The following is a 21,140-nucleotide window of genomic DNA, read 5'->3' as shown; positions in this document are numbered from 1 at the left end:
GACATGAGGAAACAGCTTTCACCCAAAATAGGTCATGGCTGCGACAATGCATGTAATTGACGGGTGAATAAAAATTCAAATTTTCTAGAATATCGGGATTGGAAACTATACCACATGATAGCAGGGAAAAATGTTTTAAGAGAAGAAGTGACCTACGAGCTTCAAGAGAATGAAAGGCGAGCATGCCTTGAAGAAAGTTAGTCGGAAAATACTCGTTTGTGAAGCTGTCTAACGGAAAGTAATAATTATATACATTAAAATAAAGATGTCGAAGAATTTTTTTCTGAACACGCTCTAAAACAAGCTTCTAGGAAACTTCATAAGCACTCCAGATAATGGACCTATGCTCCGTAGGTACCTACTAACGACACATAGACTGTATGTAAAACAGTTGGATTCTTGAATGGCTTGGATTGTCTGTTATGCCGGGTCCATACTGGCAACATGTCGCCGGCAACCTCGTTAAATTTTACAATAAGTATGATAATTATCGTAAAATTTCTTAAGCAATTATGATAATTATCGTAAAAATTAACGACGTTGTCGCGCGACTTGTTGCCGGTGTGGATCCGGCATTAGGCATAAAGCCCACCAAAGCAGCGCTCGGTGCGCTCACTACTGACTAGGCCCCCTCCCACCCGCGCATTACCCTTCACCTATGTAATAAGGGCCCAAGAAGCACAAAATAATTATTATTACAGCGTCTCTCATAACAAAGCAATAAAAATATTATATTATTTCTCGGGGCTTGTAATTAATATTCACGATGACATCATTCTACCAGCAAAATATCGGACACGCAATAACTAAACAATAAGTTCACTGTTATTAAATAATGGCTTCTTGCCCGTCTATCGACAACGCTTCCAGGAGCGTGATTTTGCTTGCCGTGTTCAATGAATGGACTACGTTGTATTTTCGTTAATTCGTGCCGCTGAGAAGCCACACGACGGTGACTCATGGGGCAGGCGGGCACAATGCGTCGTCAAATCCAGTGTGTGTTGGCGTATTTGATTACGTTGTATTTTCGATAATTTACGCGCCACTTGTGAAATTTTGCGCGAGCGCCCCACTCGCTGCGTTAAGTGAGTTTTACGCCTTATACTGCAGTGGTGGTTTTAGGGAAATGAAAACCAGAGGCGCTGACAGTATTGGAGGTCCCCTTTGGAAAATGTTGTCCGCACGATAAACTGATGTTGGATGTTAATAATTTGGTACATTTGGCGAAGCAACTGACTTCGTGAAAAATCGCCACGACTCTACAGGGAAAATTAAATAATATATATAGTACAGCGTGTAAACAAGTTTAACATCAATAAAATCTTTACAGGCACAAGCTGCCCCCTCCAAATCGTCCTAAACACTTAAGTGAGCAAAGCACCGTCTAAAAAGAAGAAGAATTACACAGGTGTTAAAAGAAATATGTGAATAATATTACACTGTCGGAAAATTTTAATTGTTTCAAGTTTTGATTGCTCTTATCAAAATTTTCTTCTCGCGATTTTCTACAAGCTTTTTTGACATACCCTGGGGAAATTTGCTACTGGTACAAAACATTATTCCATTCTGTAATAATATAACATATATGCGTACAGTACATATTATATACCAATGTATTGCATCCAGGCGCGCACGAAAGGCGGGTTTTTCGGGTTCAAACCCGCCCCAGAAACGGAAAAATACAAATTTTTTAGGTAAATGGAATATTTATTCTTCTTATTTTTTGTCGGGATGTCATGACAGAGGATCGTAAGTCAGTTAAGAGCGTACATAAGTGAATCGGCAAATCATTTTCAACACTACGTGGAACGAAATTTCGGCCGCGTTGAGGCGCGTTGCCATTCGGAAAGGGATAGTCGACCTGTTCGCACGTCAATTTCTTTTGTGATGGAGTCGTCTGAATATATTCTTAAATCGTGTAAAGATGACTTAAAAACGTTACGCATGTAGGTACTTGAACAAGAAAATATGTCAATGAATATACTATTATTATTACGAATATAATAATAAACATAACATAAAAAGGATGCATGTTGAATTTTTATGACAAATTATATTTCGTTCAGTTCGCGTCATTTGCACCCGCGACCCGCAATCCGCGCATCGCCTAGTCACGATCTTTTTAGACCATGCCTCAGCGCATTGTTCCTACGACACGCAGGGCCTGTGATCATTAATTCCAATTCATTTTTTTTCGGGACTTCATGACTGAGGATCGTAAGTCAGTTAAGTTGGCTGTCGAACAGTATCCTGAACGGGTTAGCCGTACGCCTCTCGTCATTGTTCCTACGACACGCAGGGCCTGTGATCATTAATTCCAATTCATTTTTTTTAACATAATAATGAACATTACAAATTATTAATTTAAGACCTCCACAACATGGCATTTAGAAACAAGGAAGTACACCGAATGAGCTAGGCATACCCTATTTTAAGAATTTATAAAACAATTCCCACTTATACTCATCATCACGCAGGTGGAATATGTCAATATCGGAAGTAAATGATTTATTTGAACAGAGATGTTGCCCTCCCAATTGGGATTACGAATGGGAGATTATTTTTGCACCTTGGGAGAACAAACGATTGATGCTCCCGATTTCTAAGATTGTTATCAGGGGCACATAGGTCAATATTACCAAGAACCCTTCTTCTATCGGGACATCCAATATTTGCTTTAATACTCTGATGTATCAGGTCTAAAAGACAAGTGCAGATGATACAAAAGAACACTTATAATCAAAATAATTATTATGACCATTAACCCTCGTTCATTATAATTATGATCACTTTTGGATGAGACAGCTCGCAAGAACTGTCGTTTGATAGGACATTGGCTGGAATGCACATGCGGGCATGACCATCAAGATGCTGAACACGTCCTCTGGGACTGCCTGCTGATGGGATCCGACCAATCGGAGCTGTATTATACCAGATCCATTCACACACAGGCCCAATTGACCACGCTGACTTGATATCAACCAAGGTCAAATTTGAGACATTTGAAAGGTTCATATGGAGAATGGAATAATTCCGATCCCTCGTTAGATTCATTATTTTCAACTCCTGACTCCTCTGTTTCGGTACAGTTTCGGTACACCTCTACAGAGGACACTTCATGTGACTAAATAAAAATGACGACAGAGCAAGTCAAGATTCTATCTTTAAGCACCAAGGTGCATGGTTATTATATCAGTCCACGCAGCTTAGATTTTGGACAAGAAAGTATGACACTAAAATATTTTCATTCTGATACGTTCATAGCGTAATGGAAGGCGGCCGTGCACAAATCACAGCTGCATATACGTGACGGGTGGAGATGGGGTAACTCAAATCAGGTCGCAATAACTTGTAGATGGACACCCTTATTTATATTTACAGAAAAAAGTGAAGAGTATCTGGGTATGGGGAATGTAACTATAAAAGTGTGCGGTATTCCGCGGTTGAAGCGATGAGAAACTATGAGTACCTAAAATTCGGGATAAATATGGAAGTCAGCGGCACCCGCTAGGTTTTATAAACCCCAACAATATTATGGATTTTATTTTTTTAAATAGACCCTCCTAAACAATATTTCTGTGTGCGCGCCTGATCGCATTACAAAAAGATCCATGAAAAACATCTAAAAACTTCCTGGAAGTTATATTTTATTCTATACAAGCTTTTGAAACCTGTCGATGTTGTTTTTTTAAAAGCACGTATGAATTCCTCGCTTGGAAATCATATTACCTTTCGACAGTGGTGTCAAGTTGATTTTCTATCAACCGGTTCGCAACTTAATTTACGACAAAATGTATATATTATGTAATAGGGTCGCCAGATTTAGGGAAAATAAACCAGGGAGATTTTCAATGGATAGCATGGTACTGTTCGGTTAAAGCGGATACAGCGGAAAACGCATTTTGAAAATAGCCGATAAACTGGATTATTTGTTAGGTTAACCTAACCAAACCTAACCAAACCTAACCTAACCTTACCTAAACTAACCCAAACTAACAAATAATCCAGTTTATCGGCTATTTTCAACATGCGTTTTCCGCTGTATCCGCTTTAACCAAACAGTACCGAAAGCATTTTTCCGTGTTTGGAAAATTGTACGTATCACAGTTCACCGTGAGATGTTTTATCGGAAACTGATGACCGTGCAGTATTAAGATCGAATCCATGTCTCTATAAAATGCGTAGTAAATTTTGCTGGAATGGAAGGAAAATACAGACGTAAATAAGTAGGTAAGTAAATTATAAATAAAATCATATAGTCTAATATGTGTATATAGAATTCTAAATGATTCAAAAATAGCTTAGCAAGTAGATACTCGTAAATATCAAGTCGTTGGTATTAATATTTAATAGCAATCAATATCAAAATTAATGTTCTTATTCAATGTAATACAATTAAGTACTTAACCATTTTTTATCCAAACAAATAATTCACAAGATTTAAGAATGTAACATTCTTTTGATTGAACATATATGATTTGGAAACACTTCTGAGAAATACATAAACAATAGAAAACATATTTTTGGAGCATTACTGTCTGCAATTATCCATGAACAACGCATATTTTGTTTGATCTCAATGCTATACGGTTATCTCTTTCCGGCACGACAGCTCATGGTAAACTGTGATACGGCGAAATTTAATACGTACAATTTACATGTAACCCATTTTTCAACATTATATTATTTATTAGCATTATTTATGTTGATAACCAAAAAAAAACGTTTTTTTTTTAAATTCATTATATCTACACTTTATTTTACAAAATGGAGCTGTAGTATTTTTATTAGGACTGTATTTTCGTTTTATTATATATATTTTTATTGCAATTGTGAAATCGAGAAATATATATAATTTTTAATTCTTATGCAATATGCACACCGTAATAATTGGTTGTTTTCAAATACACAACTACCGATTTAGTCAAAAGTGAGTGTATAGGTACTAACTTCTTCAGTAAAATACCGTTTTGTTAAAAATATCAATATATATTTAAAACCTGCCCACTACGATTAAAACGATAACTTCATACAGTGACGTCCTTAGACAAAATGCCGCCCTAGACAGCGCCAAATGTCGCCCCATTTTTTATACAGTATTTTTTATCATCCTTTCATAACTAAAATATCTAAGAAATATGTTGTAAGTATAGATATGAGTACATTACTAACAAAATATATACCACAAAATCCAATTTAATGCCATTTCTGCTTCAATAGACAATATTGCGAATCCACGGTTTCAGATACATTTAAAAATACACCTGACAACATCCAAAACTCGCGAGTGACAGGCAAAAATATTTGGATAACTTTTAAATTATTTAAGTAACTTTGAACCTATCTATAATTCTAAAGTCTACACATGTCATTACTGGTCATCAGGGACGTGACATCCAAGTACAACGGAAGTAAACTAGACACCGCGAACCCGACAAAATAAATACAGTCCTGTTAACCCTTGTATTTTAATAATTAATACATTTTGTTTCCAGTCAGTGAGCTGATTTTTTTTAATGGAAAGATATTTCCGTTATTATTAAGTTTAGGTAGCTATTTTTAAATATACCTAATGATTCTCCTCGATTTGCCGCCCTTTGAGTAACTACCGCCTCCAAGCGATGCTCAATCTGCCCACCATCACGGGACGTCACTGACTTAATAGAATTTAAAACACATAATTATTCTCATTCACGTGATACAAATATTATGTAGTTTGTTAGCAAGAATTACATAAATATGAGACATTTAGATAATATCGGGACTGAGACAAAATATACAAAAATCAGAACATGTTCTATGAATACGGGACGTCTGGTCACCCTATATAATATATAAAATTATATTAGACTTTTCAACAATTCTATTTTGTGTATATTGTCGTATTAAAACGACTTATTCAATGTATTCTTTAGTTAGTATATGGTACAAGTAGGGATTGCAATACCGGTATTTCAAGATTTATCGATACCAAAATATCGGTTTGAAATATCAAAAATACCGGTATATTCGTTAATAAGAAACGGAAAAATTGACTTTTGCAATGTATTTTGTGAAAATCAACAGTAATAAATTGTATCACCTATGTATACATATTATCAAATAACAGATTTTTTTGTAGGTACTTAGATACCGTCGCCACAAAAGCAAAAGGGCACTTGTGCATAAATTGAGTTTTGAAAAAAACGCATTTTAAGTGTTTTTGGAGTGAAAAAAAATCGTGGAGAGGTTATTACTTAATATTTTGAAATTAAATTTGGAACACATGTGACCTAATTACTCAAGATTGAAATGCAATTTTTTTTTTATAATTTGTCAATTTTTGATTTTTAAGAGGTTTTAAGTCACATGTTACCTTTCCCCTATATGCATTATGAATAGCTTTATCTTCATCTTTTTATTTGCGAGCGTCCACTTTACGCTTATTGTGATCTTTCAAAATATTTATTTGGGCCTCTTTGTCCGCTGCCAACATATTGTTTTTAAATTTTTCACAAATTTCACAAGTGCCCTTTTTCTGCAACGAAATTGTTTTTTTGTACAAAGGCCCTTACTCACTTTTAGATAATTACACTTGTTACCTTTTTCCTATATTATTTTTGTAAACATTGCACATAGTTCCTAAAATCGTGTTCTTGTTACCTTTTTCCTATACATTAAATGAAGATCGGTTTACAAATACGCAAATAACCTTTATTTTCTTTGCTCAATTGTGAATTCATGGGTTTTGCTTCACAAATGCCGTTTGCCCATAATGTAGAGAAGAAATTACGAAGAAAACTGCATTCATAACTCAAAACCGTCAAAATTGCACATGTGCCCTTTTACTTTTGGGGCGACGATACTTTTTCTATATCATATCTAATATCAATGTTATAAAAAGATTTTCATATCTGTATTTTTTCATAGATATGTACTTCTGTTAGTTTTGTATGTTTTAATGAATTATTTGATTAATTATTTTTTTAATTAAATAAAACACAATTTTATAGTACTTGTTCCACTTTTTTAATTAAATTTTGGACCATTTTCGTCCTCCTTAAAGGGACATCATCAACTGATGGAGGACGAAACTGGTCCAAAATTTAATTGAAAAGATGGAATAAATACAATAAAAGAAATTTTAATGAATACCGGTATTCAATAAAAAAATACCGGATTGATATTTTCATTCGTAATACAATCTCTAGGCTCACGCACAAGGCCACTGAGTATTTTTATTGAAAATATATAAGTAGGTACGACCTATTATATTGTTATTATTAAGAATTAAAATTGTATATACTTAGACTGTGTACATGCCTAATACGTGTGTAATATTAAAATTAAATAAGCCATCGCGTGCTGGTTCTTATTTATCTAGCAACTAGCTGATAGCATAATGTCTGTAAATGGGTCTATAATCTTTTTGTTTGTACAAAAAATATAACTCTTTGTTTGTGGGAGATTAAAAATATACAGGTGCGCCACTGCATTAATATGCTAACGGCTAATTAACAGTTGGATATATATTTATAAAAGCCTATTACACTAGCTGACTCGCAGATCCAACCAGATTCAACGATCGTCGTCTTTAAATATCAATTACACGGAACGATCCAGTTACCAGCTCAATCGTATTAGCGCTTGATTTGATTGGTTCAAAATATACGCTCAGTTGTTGGTGTGAACAATTAATTATAAGTAAAGCAACAAATTAAATTTAGACATGTAACGAGTTGCTGATTGTATTTACTAGGCCCTAGTGTATTATTTTTGTTTTGTATTATTATTGTCTGTTAAAATAATGATTATAAAGTTTTCTTTAAAAGCCTTCATAATTTCAAATTTGTGAATCAGTGAAATATGATACAGCGAAATGTAATACGTACAATTTACATGTAACTCCTGTGGGTCTCTTCCACTCTAACCAGCAGCAAGAGAGGTGCTGTTAAAATATAGCACTTATTGCAACAATTACAAACATCTTATTGTAATTGTTACAATAAGTGCTAATACTTTGATACAAACCTACCCTAATTTATCACTTTAGCGGTCGATAAGTATAGAATAGACCCACTGGAATCTCCATCCCAACTTCTCTCTCTTTTCTGCCTATTTTCTTCAGGCTTAAGTCTACTGGATTCTAGATCAATCGCATCCAACAACGAGACCAGCCCATCTGTGTCTTTGTACCCTTAAGATTTTGGCTATATAGAACATAAATTGCTTTTATACGGCTGGGCCACATTTAGTTGTAACCAACGTACATAATAATATGTAAAATAAATAAAATTGTTCAACCAATTAAACTAAACTAAAAAATTGCTTAATCGGCAAAGACAAAACTGAAAGTTTGCCTCTAATATACCTACATTATTTGCTTGTGTTACTATCAGTTTTCTTTCTTTTTTGAAACACTCGACTGTTTTAAAAACTTTTTGAATTTACGTCTGAAACTGCACTCGCAGGCTAAAAATGTCTAGCAAACGAAAAATTCATAACTTACTAATCCACGTGATACTATGGTTCAAGGAAAGTTAAGACGATATTATAATATTTAAGTATTTTTATCATTTCTTTGTTTAATTTATGATTTATTGGTCAGTAATTGATAGAAAATTCAATTAATTCCAACTCGGTGGCTTTAGTGATCCAATGCGTATGGCACTGACTTCTCGTGAAGAGGACCTGGCTTTGATTCTCGGTGAGGTTATCGTAGGTCTATAGCAATAGCGAAGGGTGGAGGTAGGCCGTTAAGAACCACCATACATAGTGCAAATTAAACTTTGTTAATCATTCGTATTTGTTTTTATTAAACTAAGGCTGGAATTTACAGATGGTGTTGGTTAGTCTTTAAAAATCAGTTAAACCCTGCCTAAACCATAACGTAATAGTTTTAGTATACTTTGGGCGATATGACAAAATTTTGCACACTTTTTCATTCATATTTATTTGTTTTCGTTGGGTTAACAATACATATTAAACAATATATTGTTTTGGTTATTTTTTTTAAATTCATTAAGCTCTGCCTAAACCAAAGATAAAAAAATAATATTATATCTACACTAGAGATGGGAAAACTAGTCGATTTTGAAGACTAAGTATAATTACTACCAGTACTTATATCGAAACTTGTTCCAAAATACTTACTAGTATTTGGAATACTATATAGAGCGTTTGGCGTGCATATACAACATAAGTCTCATACTCAACTGGAACTAAAACTAACTCCATATTAGTACTATTTGAAATGTCGGCTTCAATAGAATCGCTAAAAATATACTGAGCTGGGCTTTTTGAAATGTCCCATTTACTATAAAATTTTAAACACATTTTAAATTTATGAGTTGTTTTTATGTTAGGTTATAAATATAATATTCTTGAATGAATATACAACAATTTTTTATTTCAAACATGTTTTAAGATGTCATTATAACAAGCCTGTGCCATCACCATATTCCTGAGGGAATGTGGTCCAATAATTACACAAAATTTATCACCTATTGTTTAAACATAAGCGATGGTGCCCACAGAACGCGTCGAGCGGGCGAAGTCGGCGTATTCATAACCATAATCACACGTCTCTCGCCGCGCATTACCCTTCACCTATGTAATAAGCGGCCCAAGCAGCACAAAACAATTATTTTTACAGCGTCTCTCATAACAAAGCAATAAAAATATTATATTATTTCGGGGCTTGTAATAAATATTTACGACGACATTATTCAACCAGCGAAATATAATGACACGGAATAAAATAAAACAATGGGTTCTCTGTTATTAAATAATTGCTTTTGGCCCGTCGATCGACGACGCCTCAAGCAGCGTAATTTTGGTAGCCGTGTTCAATGAATGGACTTCTTTGTATTTTCATTAAATCGTATCGCCGAGAAGCGAAAAACGGTGACTCATGCGGCAGGCGGCGCGCAAGGTATCGTTAAGTCCAGTGGGCGCTGGCGTATTCGATTACGTTGTATTTTTGATGATTTACGGCGCCACTTGTAGAAATTTTGCGCGAGCAACATTACAAACTAGCTAGAAATCTCATAGCATGCGTCGAACTTCTAAGTATTTTGTAACAAGTATATTGGGCCACATGTACTGAGTATGGGTAGTACCTATATGCCGAAACTTGAGTGCGCAAACTGGTGACAGTATTTTTAACTCACCTTTAATCTACACACTATCCAAAGTTATGTATGAGTTAATTGCATAATTTTAGATATTTTATAGTTAGACGAGTATTTTTTGACTATTGTATATTATTATAGATTGATTTTTGCAGGGTTTAATTGAATTTTAAAACTAACCAACGCCATCTGTAAATATTGTAGTCTTATTTTAATGAAAACAAATACGTATGACTGACAAAGTTTAGTGTGCACTATTTATGGCGAATCTTAACAGCCTACCTACACCCTTATAGTGTGGTTTCTCAAGCCAGGAAATTTTTGTTATTATTTTACCAGTTCAGCAAAGAGTTGTTGGATAGAAGTTCCTTTTAATATGAATGATTTTTTTTAATATTTGTAAATCAACCTACTGATTTCGGCTTATTTTCATTCATATACAATATTATTTATTCCAGGCGTGATTTCCTATAGAATGATGGTCAGCTCATATTGAAACATGATAGAAATGCACAAATTTATTTTGTTATTATTTCGTTTCAGAATCTGACTGAGCTGGTGAAGACTTCACACTGTGTTAACCTGACAGTATGAGCGACGGGATTCACAAAGGACGAGCGGCTCTTGTACGGCAATCCTCAACCGGCATCACGCCTGATGATGGAAACTCTCCTGCAGAAGGTATAACATTCGTTTTTCCCAGTTTTTGTGTCTAGTTTTTACACAGAAGTTAATTTTCTACTTTACTTTGTTGTATTTACTTCTATAATAAATTTTTTATAGCATGTCACTTGCTGAAACAAGTTTTTTATCTCTCTTACACTCATGGACTATGGCCTGGGGACCCGGGCTTAGGAGGAGCCTGGCGTGGCGCCATTTTACTTCAAAAATATTGATATTTCAAAATATGTTAATATGTGAAACAAAATTTTGATTATTGTGTGTCGATACTCGAAAACTCCATAATTCAAGTAGGTACTTAGATGCTTTCATAAATACAAAAGAATCTCTCAAATTACACTTAATACCCATAATTTTACCTCGAACACTATTTGGAAAATGCTTGTATAGCGTCACATTGCCTTTAACCTTAGCGATAGGCAGGGGGGAACGCCAAAGATTCTAGCCTGGGGGCCCGTTTTAGGATGTGGGGGCCATGCTTATACTAGGAGATTATATATAAATAAAAAAAAATACTATAGGTGCTTTCAAAAAATTCAGAATCCTATTTTTTAGATCCATAAATGTTATGTCAAACAATCCGTGGACGGAAAGTGGCAATGATATTCGTGATATAATTAGGCTCAGTGACGTCCCGTGGGGGTAGGCAGATTGAGCGTCGCTTGGGGGCGGCAATCACTTGAAGGGCGGCAAATCGAGGAGAATCATTAGGTATATTATATAGAAATAGGTACCTAAACTTAGTACTTACCTAATAACGAAAATATCCTTCGATAAAAAAAATCAGCTCACTGGATGGAAACAAAATACTTATTAAGAATTAACATAAAAGGTTTAACAGGACTGTATTATTTTTGTCGGTTTCGCGATGTCTAGTTTACTTCTGTTGTCCTTGGACGTCCATCATGACCAGCAATGACACGTGCAGATTTGTGAATTATATTTTTAATTATAGCTAGGTACCTACATAGTTACTTACCTAGCTCGCGTGTTTTGAAAGTTGTCAGGTGTATTTTTAAATGTATCTGAAACCGTGAACTCGCAATATTGTTATTTGAAGTAGAGATGGCATTTAAATTGGATTTAGTGGTATATATTTTGTTAGTAATGTATCCATACAACACATTTCTTAAATATTGGGGTTATGTAAGGATGATAAAAAATACTGTTTAAAAATGGGGCGGCATTTTAGCGCTGCCTAAGGGCGGCATTTTGTTTAGAGACGTCACTGAGTAGGCTTACGATATATATTTATTCCACACACATTAGACCTTTTCTCCCTCAAGTTCGAGTGTAATATTTTTTTTATATATAGAGCTACAAAACCTAAAGTATACATAGTTCGCTACTTCAAAATATAGTATCTATGGTAAATGTATTGTATATAGTAGGGATTGCAATACCGAATGAAAGTATCAATACCGGTTTTTTGGTACTTATAACATTTTAAATACCGGTATTCGTTTAAAACATGTCTAACTCTTTTCTCAGTAACGTCGACTTTCCGACACCGAAAATGACAACAGTCAAAGTCAAGAGTTTTTCGGGAAAAAATGTATATAATATGGTAGATTTTTTTTGTTATTATTTCACTTTTATCGTGTGATTCAATCACAAGTATTTAATATATACCTAGTATTTTTATTTCTCTACTTTCTTAGTACCGGCGTATATATATATATAATATGTGGCGAAATACCGGTATTTCGGTATCGATTAATTGTGGGATCCCGGTTTTTGGAATACCGGTATTGCAATCCCTAGTATATAGTACTTTCGTGAAAATTTGTCCGCCAATTTATTACATTGTGAATATCAACTAAACTTTACAAATTGCGGTTAGGTCGAGTTCGTATGTGCGAGCCCACTTACACCAACTAAATCGAACAAACTATATTGTTGTGTATTACAGCATGAAAATATAATGGATATTCGATTAATCGAATAATGGGTACCCCGATTCGCGTTTATTGGTTAGATACTCGAAAATCGGTTGGGAAACTTGTTCAATTCGAGGTTTAAATCGAAGATCTAAATTTAACGTTTAAAATTCATACTAAATATCAGTGGCGATGACTCCATCCAGAGCGTTTATTTAAATTCAAATGTATCTTGCCCATTTTTTGATTAATAAAATGCCTAATTCTTGTCAAATTTGGGATCACAGAGTATATTAATATAATTTTTTATCGTAAAAATTTCACTATAATAATGTCAACATAAATTTTACTAATGGTTTTTATAAATGCGTTTAAAAATTAATAAATGTAAAAAATCTTAACACCACTGCACATAGATGTACTGAAATATGACTATAGGTATTCTAAAACATTAGATCGAGAGGTTTAAAAGAAACGATTTTATGTAAGAAAAATACTTTATGCAGTCATCAAATGTTTAAAATAAATATAAAGGATAATAAGGCTTCCAAATTATATAAATAGATTATCTACAACGTTTAAGGAATGTCCAGGATCATGCTTTGAAAATACCATAAAAGCTCCATTTTGACCTACGCGGAGCACGTGGGCCGTTAAGAAATATATTTATAATTGCATATTGGCGTACTTATATAATCAGTTTATTTTATAAAAATAATTTAATTTGCCAACGACATCAGCTGTTGTAGTATATCTAGGAAAGTAGGAATGTATTATAAAGAAAGGTTTAAAAAAATAGCTTGAAGAAGTACATCGCTTTTTAATAAATTTGTCTAATTATTAAATGTGAATAGTGATGTTTTTTTATATGAACTTTATGCCACGTGACCTCAGGATGCCTGGAGCAGTCTATACAAAACGATAGGCGCTAATGCGTAAGCCTAAAATCTTTGCGTATCTTCTTCTTCTTCGGCCATATCCGCCCCTTAGTTGGTGCATATGGACACCACGAAGCGCTAACAAGAATTCATGTCGCTCGCCAGTCTTCTTGCATCATTCCAGGTCAAACCAGCATCCCGTAGCTCCGCCGTATACACTATATAGATCGTATTTAGCGGCCTTCTGGGACGCCGGAATCCAGTTGGATTGAAGAACAGGCAATTACAATAATTAATAATTAGATAATTTAAATATAAATTCAACGGCATCAATCACTTAAAAAATATTTTGATATAATATGTAATGATTTTTGATGTGTATACCTAAATGTGTAGGAAATACATAATTTAAAGTTTCAATTTTATGTCTTCAGCGAGTTAGTAATATCGTATTATGTTCCTATTTCCCGTAAATATACCTGACAAGCAACGATCCCTCTAATTTTTCTATTATGTGTGCGGATCATCAACGCATCTATGCAGCGGCGTAACTAGGGTTAGTATCACCCGGTGCGGTAAATTTACACCCTCCCCCCCACAAACACACATACAATTTGTCATTAATGAAGCTCCGTCTGATATAAGTACACATAACCATATTCTGTAAATTTATTTTATTGTCACTATAAAAGTTTTTTTACGGCTGAAAAAATGCATTTGCTATCATAAGAACACAATTTTATTATTCCCATATCGATATTTGACGTACAAAATTTGCATTTTTTGCACTAGTATATCCGTATTTTCATCAAAAATTAATGCAGCGATACTCAACCTGCGGCCCGCGGGTCACATGCGGCCCTTTAAGCTTTTATGTGCGGCCCGAAACACATTTATTATCAGGAATTTCGTATATCTTGAGATTCGTTTGAGAAGAGGATTGTCATTATGGACCACATCAGATCTGGTATAAGAGTGTTGCTATTGCACACGATTAATTTAAAAAACACGCATAATTTTTAAAATCTCAAAAATATTGTAAAAAAGGGGGGGTTCATGATTTTTTTCGTCACACCAGTAGTGATGCGGCCCGCGTTACTTTACAAATATATGTATTTGGCCCGAAGAAAAAAAAAGGTTGAGTATCATTGAATTAATGTATGAAACCGAGACCGTAATTTGTCAAAAAATATTTTATAATGACTTGCATTAATGCATTCGACATTCGAGCAAAACTAAAATCTGGCAAAGGAAACTTTATTTTACAGTATTTTTGTGTGAGGACTGTGCGGGGGATGAAAACATGTGTGCGGACACATTTTGGTAGGCGTGCGCGCGCACACGCGCACACCTTACAAGGAACATTGCTGACAAGTGTGTTCTTTTTCTCTGATCTCTACAGCCTACCTCTTTTCAAAAGTTACCCTCCGCCACTGCTAAATATAATAGTATTGCTTTATATAAAATATTGGACAAACCTACTTTAGCGACGGTGGTTACATCATAAATAAAAAATCTGAATATTATGTTGTTCCATTTTCAAATTATTGATTGAAAAGGCGCGACGTGTGACATGTCACATGTGATAAAATGTCAAAATGATCGACAAATTTAATATTGAGCTGTCTCTTGCTCACACTTTCAATCAGTTTATATCGGTGGGTGTGGGTAGACTTCTTTTGATAATAGTGTAACTTTTTTAATCATCATACTGTGGTTCGCTTTTTTCCGTTTTAATCATTCACTATCATTGTGAAAAGGCGTAAAAATTGCACATAAATATATGAAATAGAAAACAAATATAGTATTAATTGAGTTAACATTTTCTTAGTTAGAATTCCATTTTACAAGAAATGAAAATATAAATAATATTAAATTCTACAGGTTTTTTAAAAAAGGTTTTGTCGATAGCTATTTCGGTTGTAACACCATTATCAAGACTATTCAGATAGGCCGTTTGCCTTTGTACCTTATTATAAATAATAAAATGTATTCTGTCTCTATCTATACGTATAGCAGTAGTTTCCAAACTTTATGTTATTACGACTCCCTTTAAAAAAATCTAATCTTGGCGCCTCCCCCCCTCTTTATTTCATTAAATAATACAGACACCTTTTGAAATATATATGAAAAATTATCATTTAAATATATTAATCATCATATAGGTATCACATCAAATTGCAACGCATAAGCACATATTTAAGTTAAATAAAATAACGTGAAAAGTGCTCTAACTGTCTTCTCAATGCTCTTTTCTCAGTGCAGTCACTCTCTTCTCAATTTTATGTCGGCAGCCAAAACAATATGTATATAGATCATTATTTTTTAGATTAATACTCACCTAATACACCAAGAAATGCGCACGCAGCTTAAGTAAAAAAAACCAACAGGCTTAAACCCAAAACGCGAGCCGCCATTTTGTTTTCAGGTGTGCTAATAGAAGAATAAAAATAATGAACTTGTAACCATTACAATCACGCGTATGCATAATCGTTTAATTCGAAAATCACACCTTTAAAATTTCTAATACAGAATGTGTACAAGAGTTTCAAGATAGGTGAGTCCTAAGTCAAAGAAATTCTCATTTCTAGTCGAAGTCGAAGTTCGAGTCTTAATCTACGATAAGTATAACTTTCTTTTTAGGCTGTATGATAGTATAAATTACCCCAAAATGTCGATACCGATTACAGATCTCACCAATATATTATTATTTAATCCCAACGTATACGTATTATACGCACGTCAGATCTAGAACAACTCGATAACACCCCACCCAGTGATGTCCCTACACAAAATGCCGCCACTAGGCAGTGCCAAAATGCCGCCACCTTTTTTATACATTACTTTTTATCATCCTTTAGTTTCATGACTCCAATATCTAATAAATGTGTTGTATGGGTACATTACTAACAAGATATTATATACCTACCACTTAATCCAATTTAAATACCATCTCTGGTTCAATAGACAATATTGCGAGTCTACGGTTTCAGATAGGTACATTTAAAAATACACTTGACAACAAAGGACAACGGAAGTAAACTAGACATCGCGAACCCGAAAAAAAAAATAAAGTTCTGTTAAAACTTTTATAGTACCTACCTAATTAATACATTTTGTTTTCAACCTGAGAGTTGAATGGAAAGATATTTCCGTTATTACTAAGTTTATGTAGCTATTTCCATATATACCTAATGATTCTCCTCGATTTGCCGCCCTTTGGGTAACTGCCGCCCCCAAGCGACGCTCAATCTGCCTACCCCCACGGGACATCACTGACCCAACCTGGACGCCAAGACAACCGGGCAATTACCTTCTTGGCACCGGAAAATGAAAATAAACTTATGATATTTTTTTCATTATCAGCTGTTTATCAAGTCGTTTCTTATCTAGTCGTTCCACTATACAACCAAAATTTAAACGACTGGTTTTATTTGCATGCTGCCTTGTTGCTCGCTTAAACAGTTAATTTTAATCTTGTTTACATATGCATTGTCAGACGATGCTCTTTTGAAATAAAGGTATTGTTCGCCTCCAGGATATGTGTGTCGCTACATTTCCAAATCAGCCAAGTCTACCTTTAGGTATTTTTGACTTTTTTGTGAATTGCTGAAGAACTACTGCTTTCTAACATTTCTGCATTATCAAAATGTGGAATTTATTAATTTTAAATATTCTATACTCGAAATAATATAAACTTTCACCCTTGTGACTTGTGTATTTGAGAAAATAAAAAGCTGTTTTTCTCCTATTCATCTATTATGGACTTGGCTGATTTTGAAATCTACCGACACATGTATCCAGTCATCTCTGTCTGTCGCAGATTCTGTCCAGTTCCTAAGTCTCAGTGATGCTGGGTATCTTGATATACAGTTCAACAACCATAGTTTAGTTCTCCCAACCGTAATTTTCTCTCCAGGTTTATTGGATGGTTGCATATGCATGAGAAAGATAGACTTTTTATGTATGAGAAATCAAAAACTACGAGTAACGCAGTGTAACATGAAAAGGTGCATGTTGGGCATAATGAGGAAAGACCACAAAAGAAACCAATGAAAAAGGGGCAGATAAGAGAGTACGTGGTGTGAAATAGGTCGCCAAGCTGATGAACTGACAATGGGCAGCTCATATCACTTAGTAAGTGGATAACCCACAGAACAGATAATAAATAGAATTCCGATAGGCTATACACCAATTCAGTCAATTTTGACGCAGTTTTTTGAATGTGTGAGTATCCTAGAAAAATGAACCACGCATTGTATAGTGCAATAGTGTGTGTAATACACCAATATTAAATGAGCGTCAATTTATAAACCGAGAGCAGTTGTCAGTATTCGATATATGACGTATTCTTGACACGTGTTTAAATTTATCCCGTATTCTTCCTTACTCGAGGTCGGTTGCCTGCTTCTCCTTACCCGTTAGGTACTTCCGTTCCCTAGATAACCACTGGACAGTTAATGTAGTCATGCAATGGTAACGAATGGACCTTAAATGACCACGGAACAGCTGTCACACTCGCTAAATCGTGATAGTTAGGGATTGCAATACCGAATTAAAATGTCAATACCGGTTTTTCGGTATTTCTCATCGAATACCGGTATTAATTCTACCGGTATTTCTTAAACATTAAAAAAACAGAAGTAGGTGCTTATCAATAAATATAGATATGAAAATATTATTTTATAGCAAAAATCTATATACCTACATATATTATGTTGCATTTAAAAATATGTATCGATCATATTTGTAGAACCAGTGTTTTTTTACAAATAATTTGAATATATTGATAATTTGAAGCCCTCAAAAGTTCATTAAGTGCAAATAAGTCCCGGCTCCTGGAAAAGCTTCTTAAATTCAAAGCTTGTACAGTCATCAATAATTATTATAGAATAATTGAACATCTTTGTCACGGATGTTTTCTATTTCGAAATAATATTATGATAATAATTCATCGCGACAATTACTTATATAAATACGAGTGTACTTTCTTGATACCAAAAATTCCGGTATTTTGGATTTTTAAAACCGGTATTTCGGTATACATATATAAATACTGGAATACCGGTTTTGAAATACCGGTATCGCAATCCCTAGTGATAGTGATAGAGAATAGTGAAATAATCTCTCGAAGGCCTTGATCAAGCATTGGATCGACCCCGACTGACGATTATGATGTCCGAAATTATTGAATCGATATGAAAATGGGAGCTATTTTTGATCTGCACTTAGTTTTACGGCATGTTTTTATGCTCAATACATAATATTTATGAACCAGACCACGCATAAATCAAAGTATCTCACAATTACATCGTTCAGGCAGGAAAACTCATATCTTCAGGTGCGTTACTCGCTTAAACCAGAAGTTCCCAAACTTTTTTGGACTACCACCCCGTGAGAAAAAGGATGAATGGAATCAACGCAAAGGCATTAGGAATTAGTAAATTTCGCACAGAAATATATAAGTTCCCATACAATATTGTCTAAACTCGATCATCTTTAGACTTCTTTTACAGAGAATTATTTATTAGCCGGCTCTCACAATACTCGTCCGCCTGCAACGTGTCGAATACGTCGATGTGATGTCATCGTTATTCACATAACACACGTTAACAAGTGGAGCTCCGCAGATTAGTCGAATTTTGGGCGACTTTTTAGTTGTTAAACATCTACTGTTGCAATCGACAAGTTGCGTACTTCTCGGGCTACGAGTCGAAGACGCCAGGACGCATACAAACACCTACGAATTGGTCATCCATATACTGGCTCACCGATCGCCGCTTCAGACGTCACGGATTTCTCCAATATTTTATGATGTAACTTACTCGTACTTGCTAATCATTTTTAATTAACCATTTCTTTTATTCAACGAATAATTCACAAGATTTAAGAATGTACCATTCTAATTATTGAACATACATAATTTTGAAAAACATTTATTAGAAATATATTATAACCAATACCGGTTAGTAATTGAAGTAGTAGGTACTGAGACATCCCGGGTCCTGTGGCTAGCTCGGGATGTTGTTAGGACCCGGGATTCACAAAAATTAAATAATAAATAGAAACAGGTAGCAGTAAAATGAAAAAGTTTTGATTGCTTCGTTCAGAGAATGTGGTTTTTATATTTTGGCTATATCGACACACCATCAATTTACAATATTATTCTTACACATTTTTGTCACTTACTATTACTGCTTAATCTCTAATTCGCTTTAACTTTAAACTTAATTCTCTATATCCGTTTCTAATTTTAATTAATTTTTAACTAAATTTTCACGTCCATGCGTTATCTCGTGGGGCTGATGTTGCCTCTTTCAATGGCGACCCTCTACTGACTTTTTTTCTATCGAACAGTGTTGCCATCCTTCCCTTACATACTCCTTATTATTAAATCCCATGGCGTTCGTCTCTTTTATTCGGTAAATCACATTCTTCTCTGACATACTATTATTATAATTAGATACAATTCTTACGTGTCAAGTACATGTTGAATATTTTGACAGTTAATCAAAGAATTTTGGACGTACGTACGCCCATTGTTGACTTGACCTGACTGAGGTCAGGTGACATGGTTATACCTAATAATTAATTTAATCTATCGGGAGCGGCCCAATAACCATGGGTGTGATAGTACCTACTTTGATTTAATAAACAAAAACCGATTGCCAATAGTAGCTTGATTTGGAAGAACGCTGATGAGCGGGTATTAAAAGGCCAATAGTTAACATTTGTCGCCATTAGTATGTCACCTCGTAGCATAGTGGATAATGCGCGAAGAGATGCTGTTTCGATTCCGTTGTCTTACTTTTTTCAAAAATATTTTTTCTATTGGTTATAAATATAATATATTTTCTCAGAAGGGTTTTTCAGAATTATGTAAGTATGTTTGATATTGGTGTATTACACACACTATTTCACATGCATAATGCGTGTTTCATTTTCGTAGGAACTCACGCATCCAAAACCCTGCATCAAAACGTAGTGTATTGAATATAGCCTATCGGAATTATGTTTGTTAATCTGTTCTGTGCTAGGGGCGGCAGGTTATATAAAAGTATGATGAAGCAGGCAAGTATGGTGAAAATCTATGGTGAGGTGGGCTGGTAATCAATTTGCGGCAAAATTTCCACGTTAAGATTATGTTATATGGGTACGTTATAGTGACCAAAGTAAATCCTCCGTGAAGCTCTGCATTTTTTTTTATCTCGTCGCTATTTCTCGTAAGTTCTCGGCTATTGTTGGCCAGCTTCATTCATTTGTATGAGAAAGCCGATTGCTTGCCCCTCTTTTTATTTAATACCTCTATGGTTCTGTGATATAAATCCAAGACAAATATATTATATAAGCTAATGCTAGGAAAAATTGTACCTTCCTATTTTTTTCCATTTAATCGGTGGACCACAATAAATGGCATGCGATTATCCAAGGTCACTTTCTTAGATATCGATTGGTTGTTTGTTTAGGTTACGAACCCTGGCCTCCAGCTGTGTCAGACGGCGAAGCTAATTGCCGGACGGAAACTGTGGACGCCTCTGGTCGCTTCCTGCGTCGACTCCATCATCAGGACCACAGAAAAGTAAGAAAAC

General features: G+C 34.6%; 1 protein-coding gene across 1 annotated transcript in view; it reads left to right on the top strand.

Annotated features, from left to right (window-relative positions):
• The window catches only part of Ac78C (adenylyl cyclase 78C), a 234,437-nt gene that overhangs the window by 154,913 nt on the left and 58,384 nt on the right, over window positions 1–21,140 (top strand). Inside the window, exons 2-3 of the mRNA XM_085951588.1 lie at window positions 10,656–10,793; window positions 21,018–21,130. Of these exons, the coding sequence (XP_085807714.1) occupies window positions 10,703–10,793; window positions 21,018–21,130 (204 nt within the window). The 5' untranslated portion in view covers window positions 10,656–10,702. The remainder of the gene's footprint in view (window positions 1–10,655; window positions 10,794–21,017; window positions 21,131–21,140) is intronic.

Source organism: Rhyacophila brunnea, unplaced genomic scaffold (genome assembly GCF_057557595.1).
Source record: "Rhyacophila brunnea isolate RB1 unplaced genomic scaffold, BYU_Rbru_1.0 scaffold_24, whole genome shotgun sequence".
In the NCBI taxonomy this organism is placed as follows: Eukaryota; Metazoa; Arthropoda; class Insecta; order Trichoptera; family Rhyacophilidae; genus Rhyacophila; species Rhyacophila brunnea.
The sequence above is the reverse complement of the archived record's forward strand: the minus strand, read 5'-3'. Positions and strand labels throughout refer to the sequence as shown.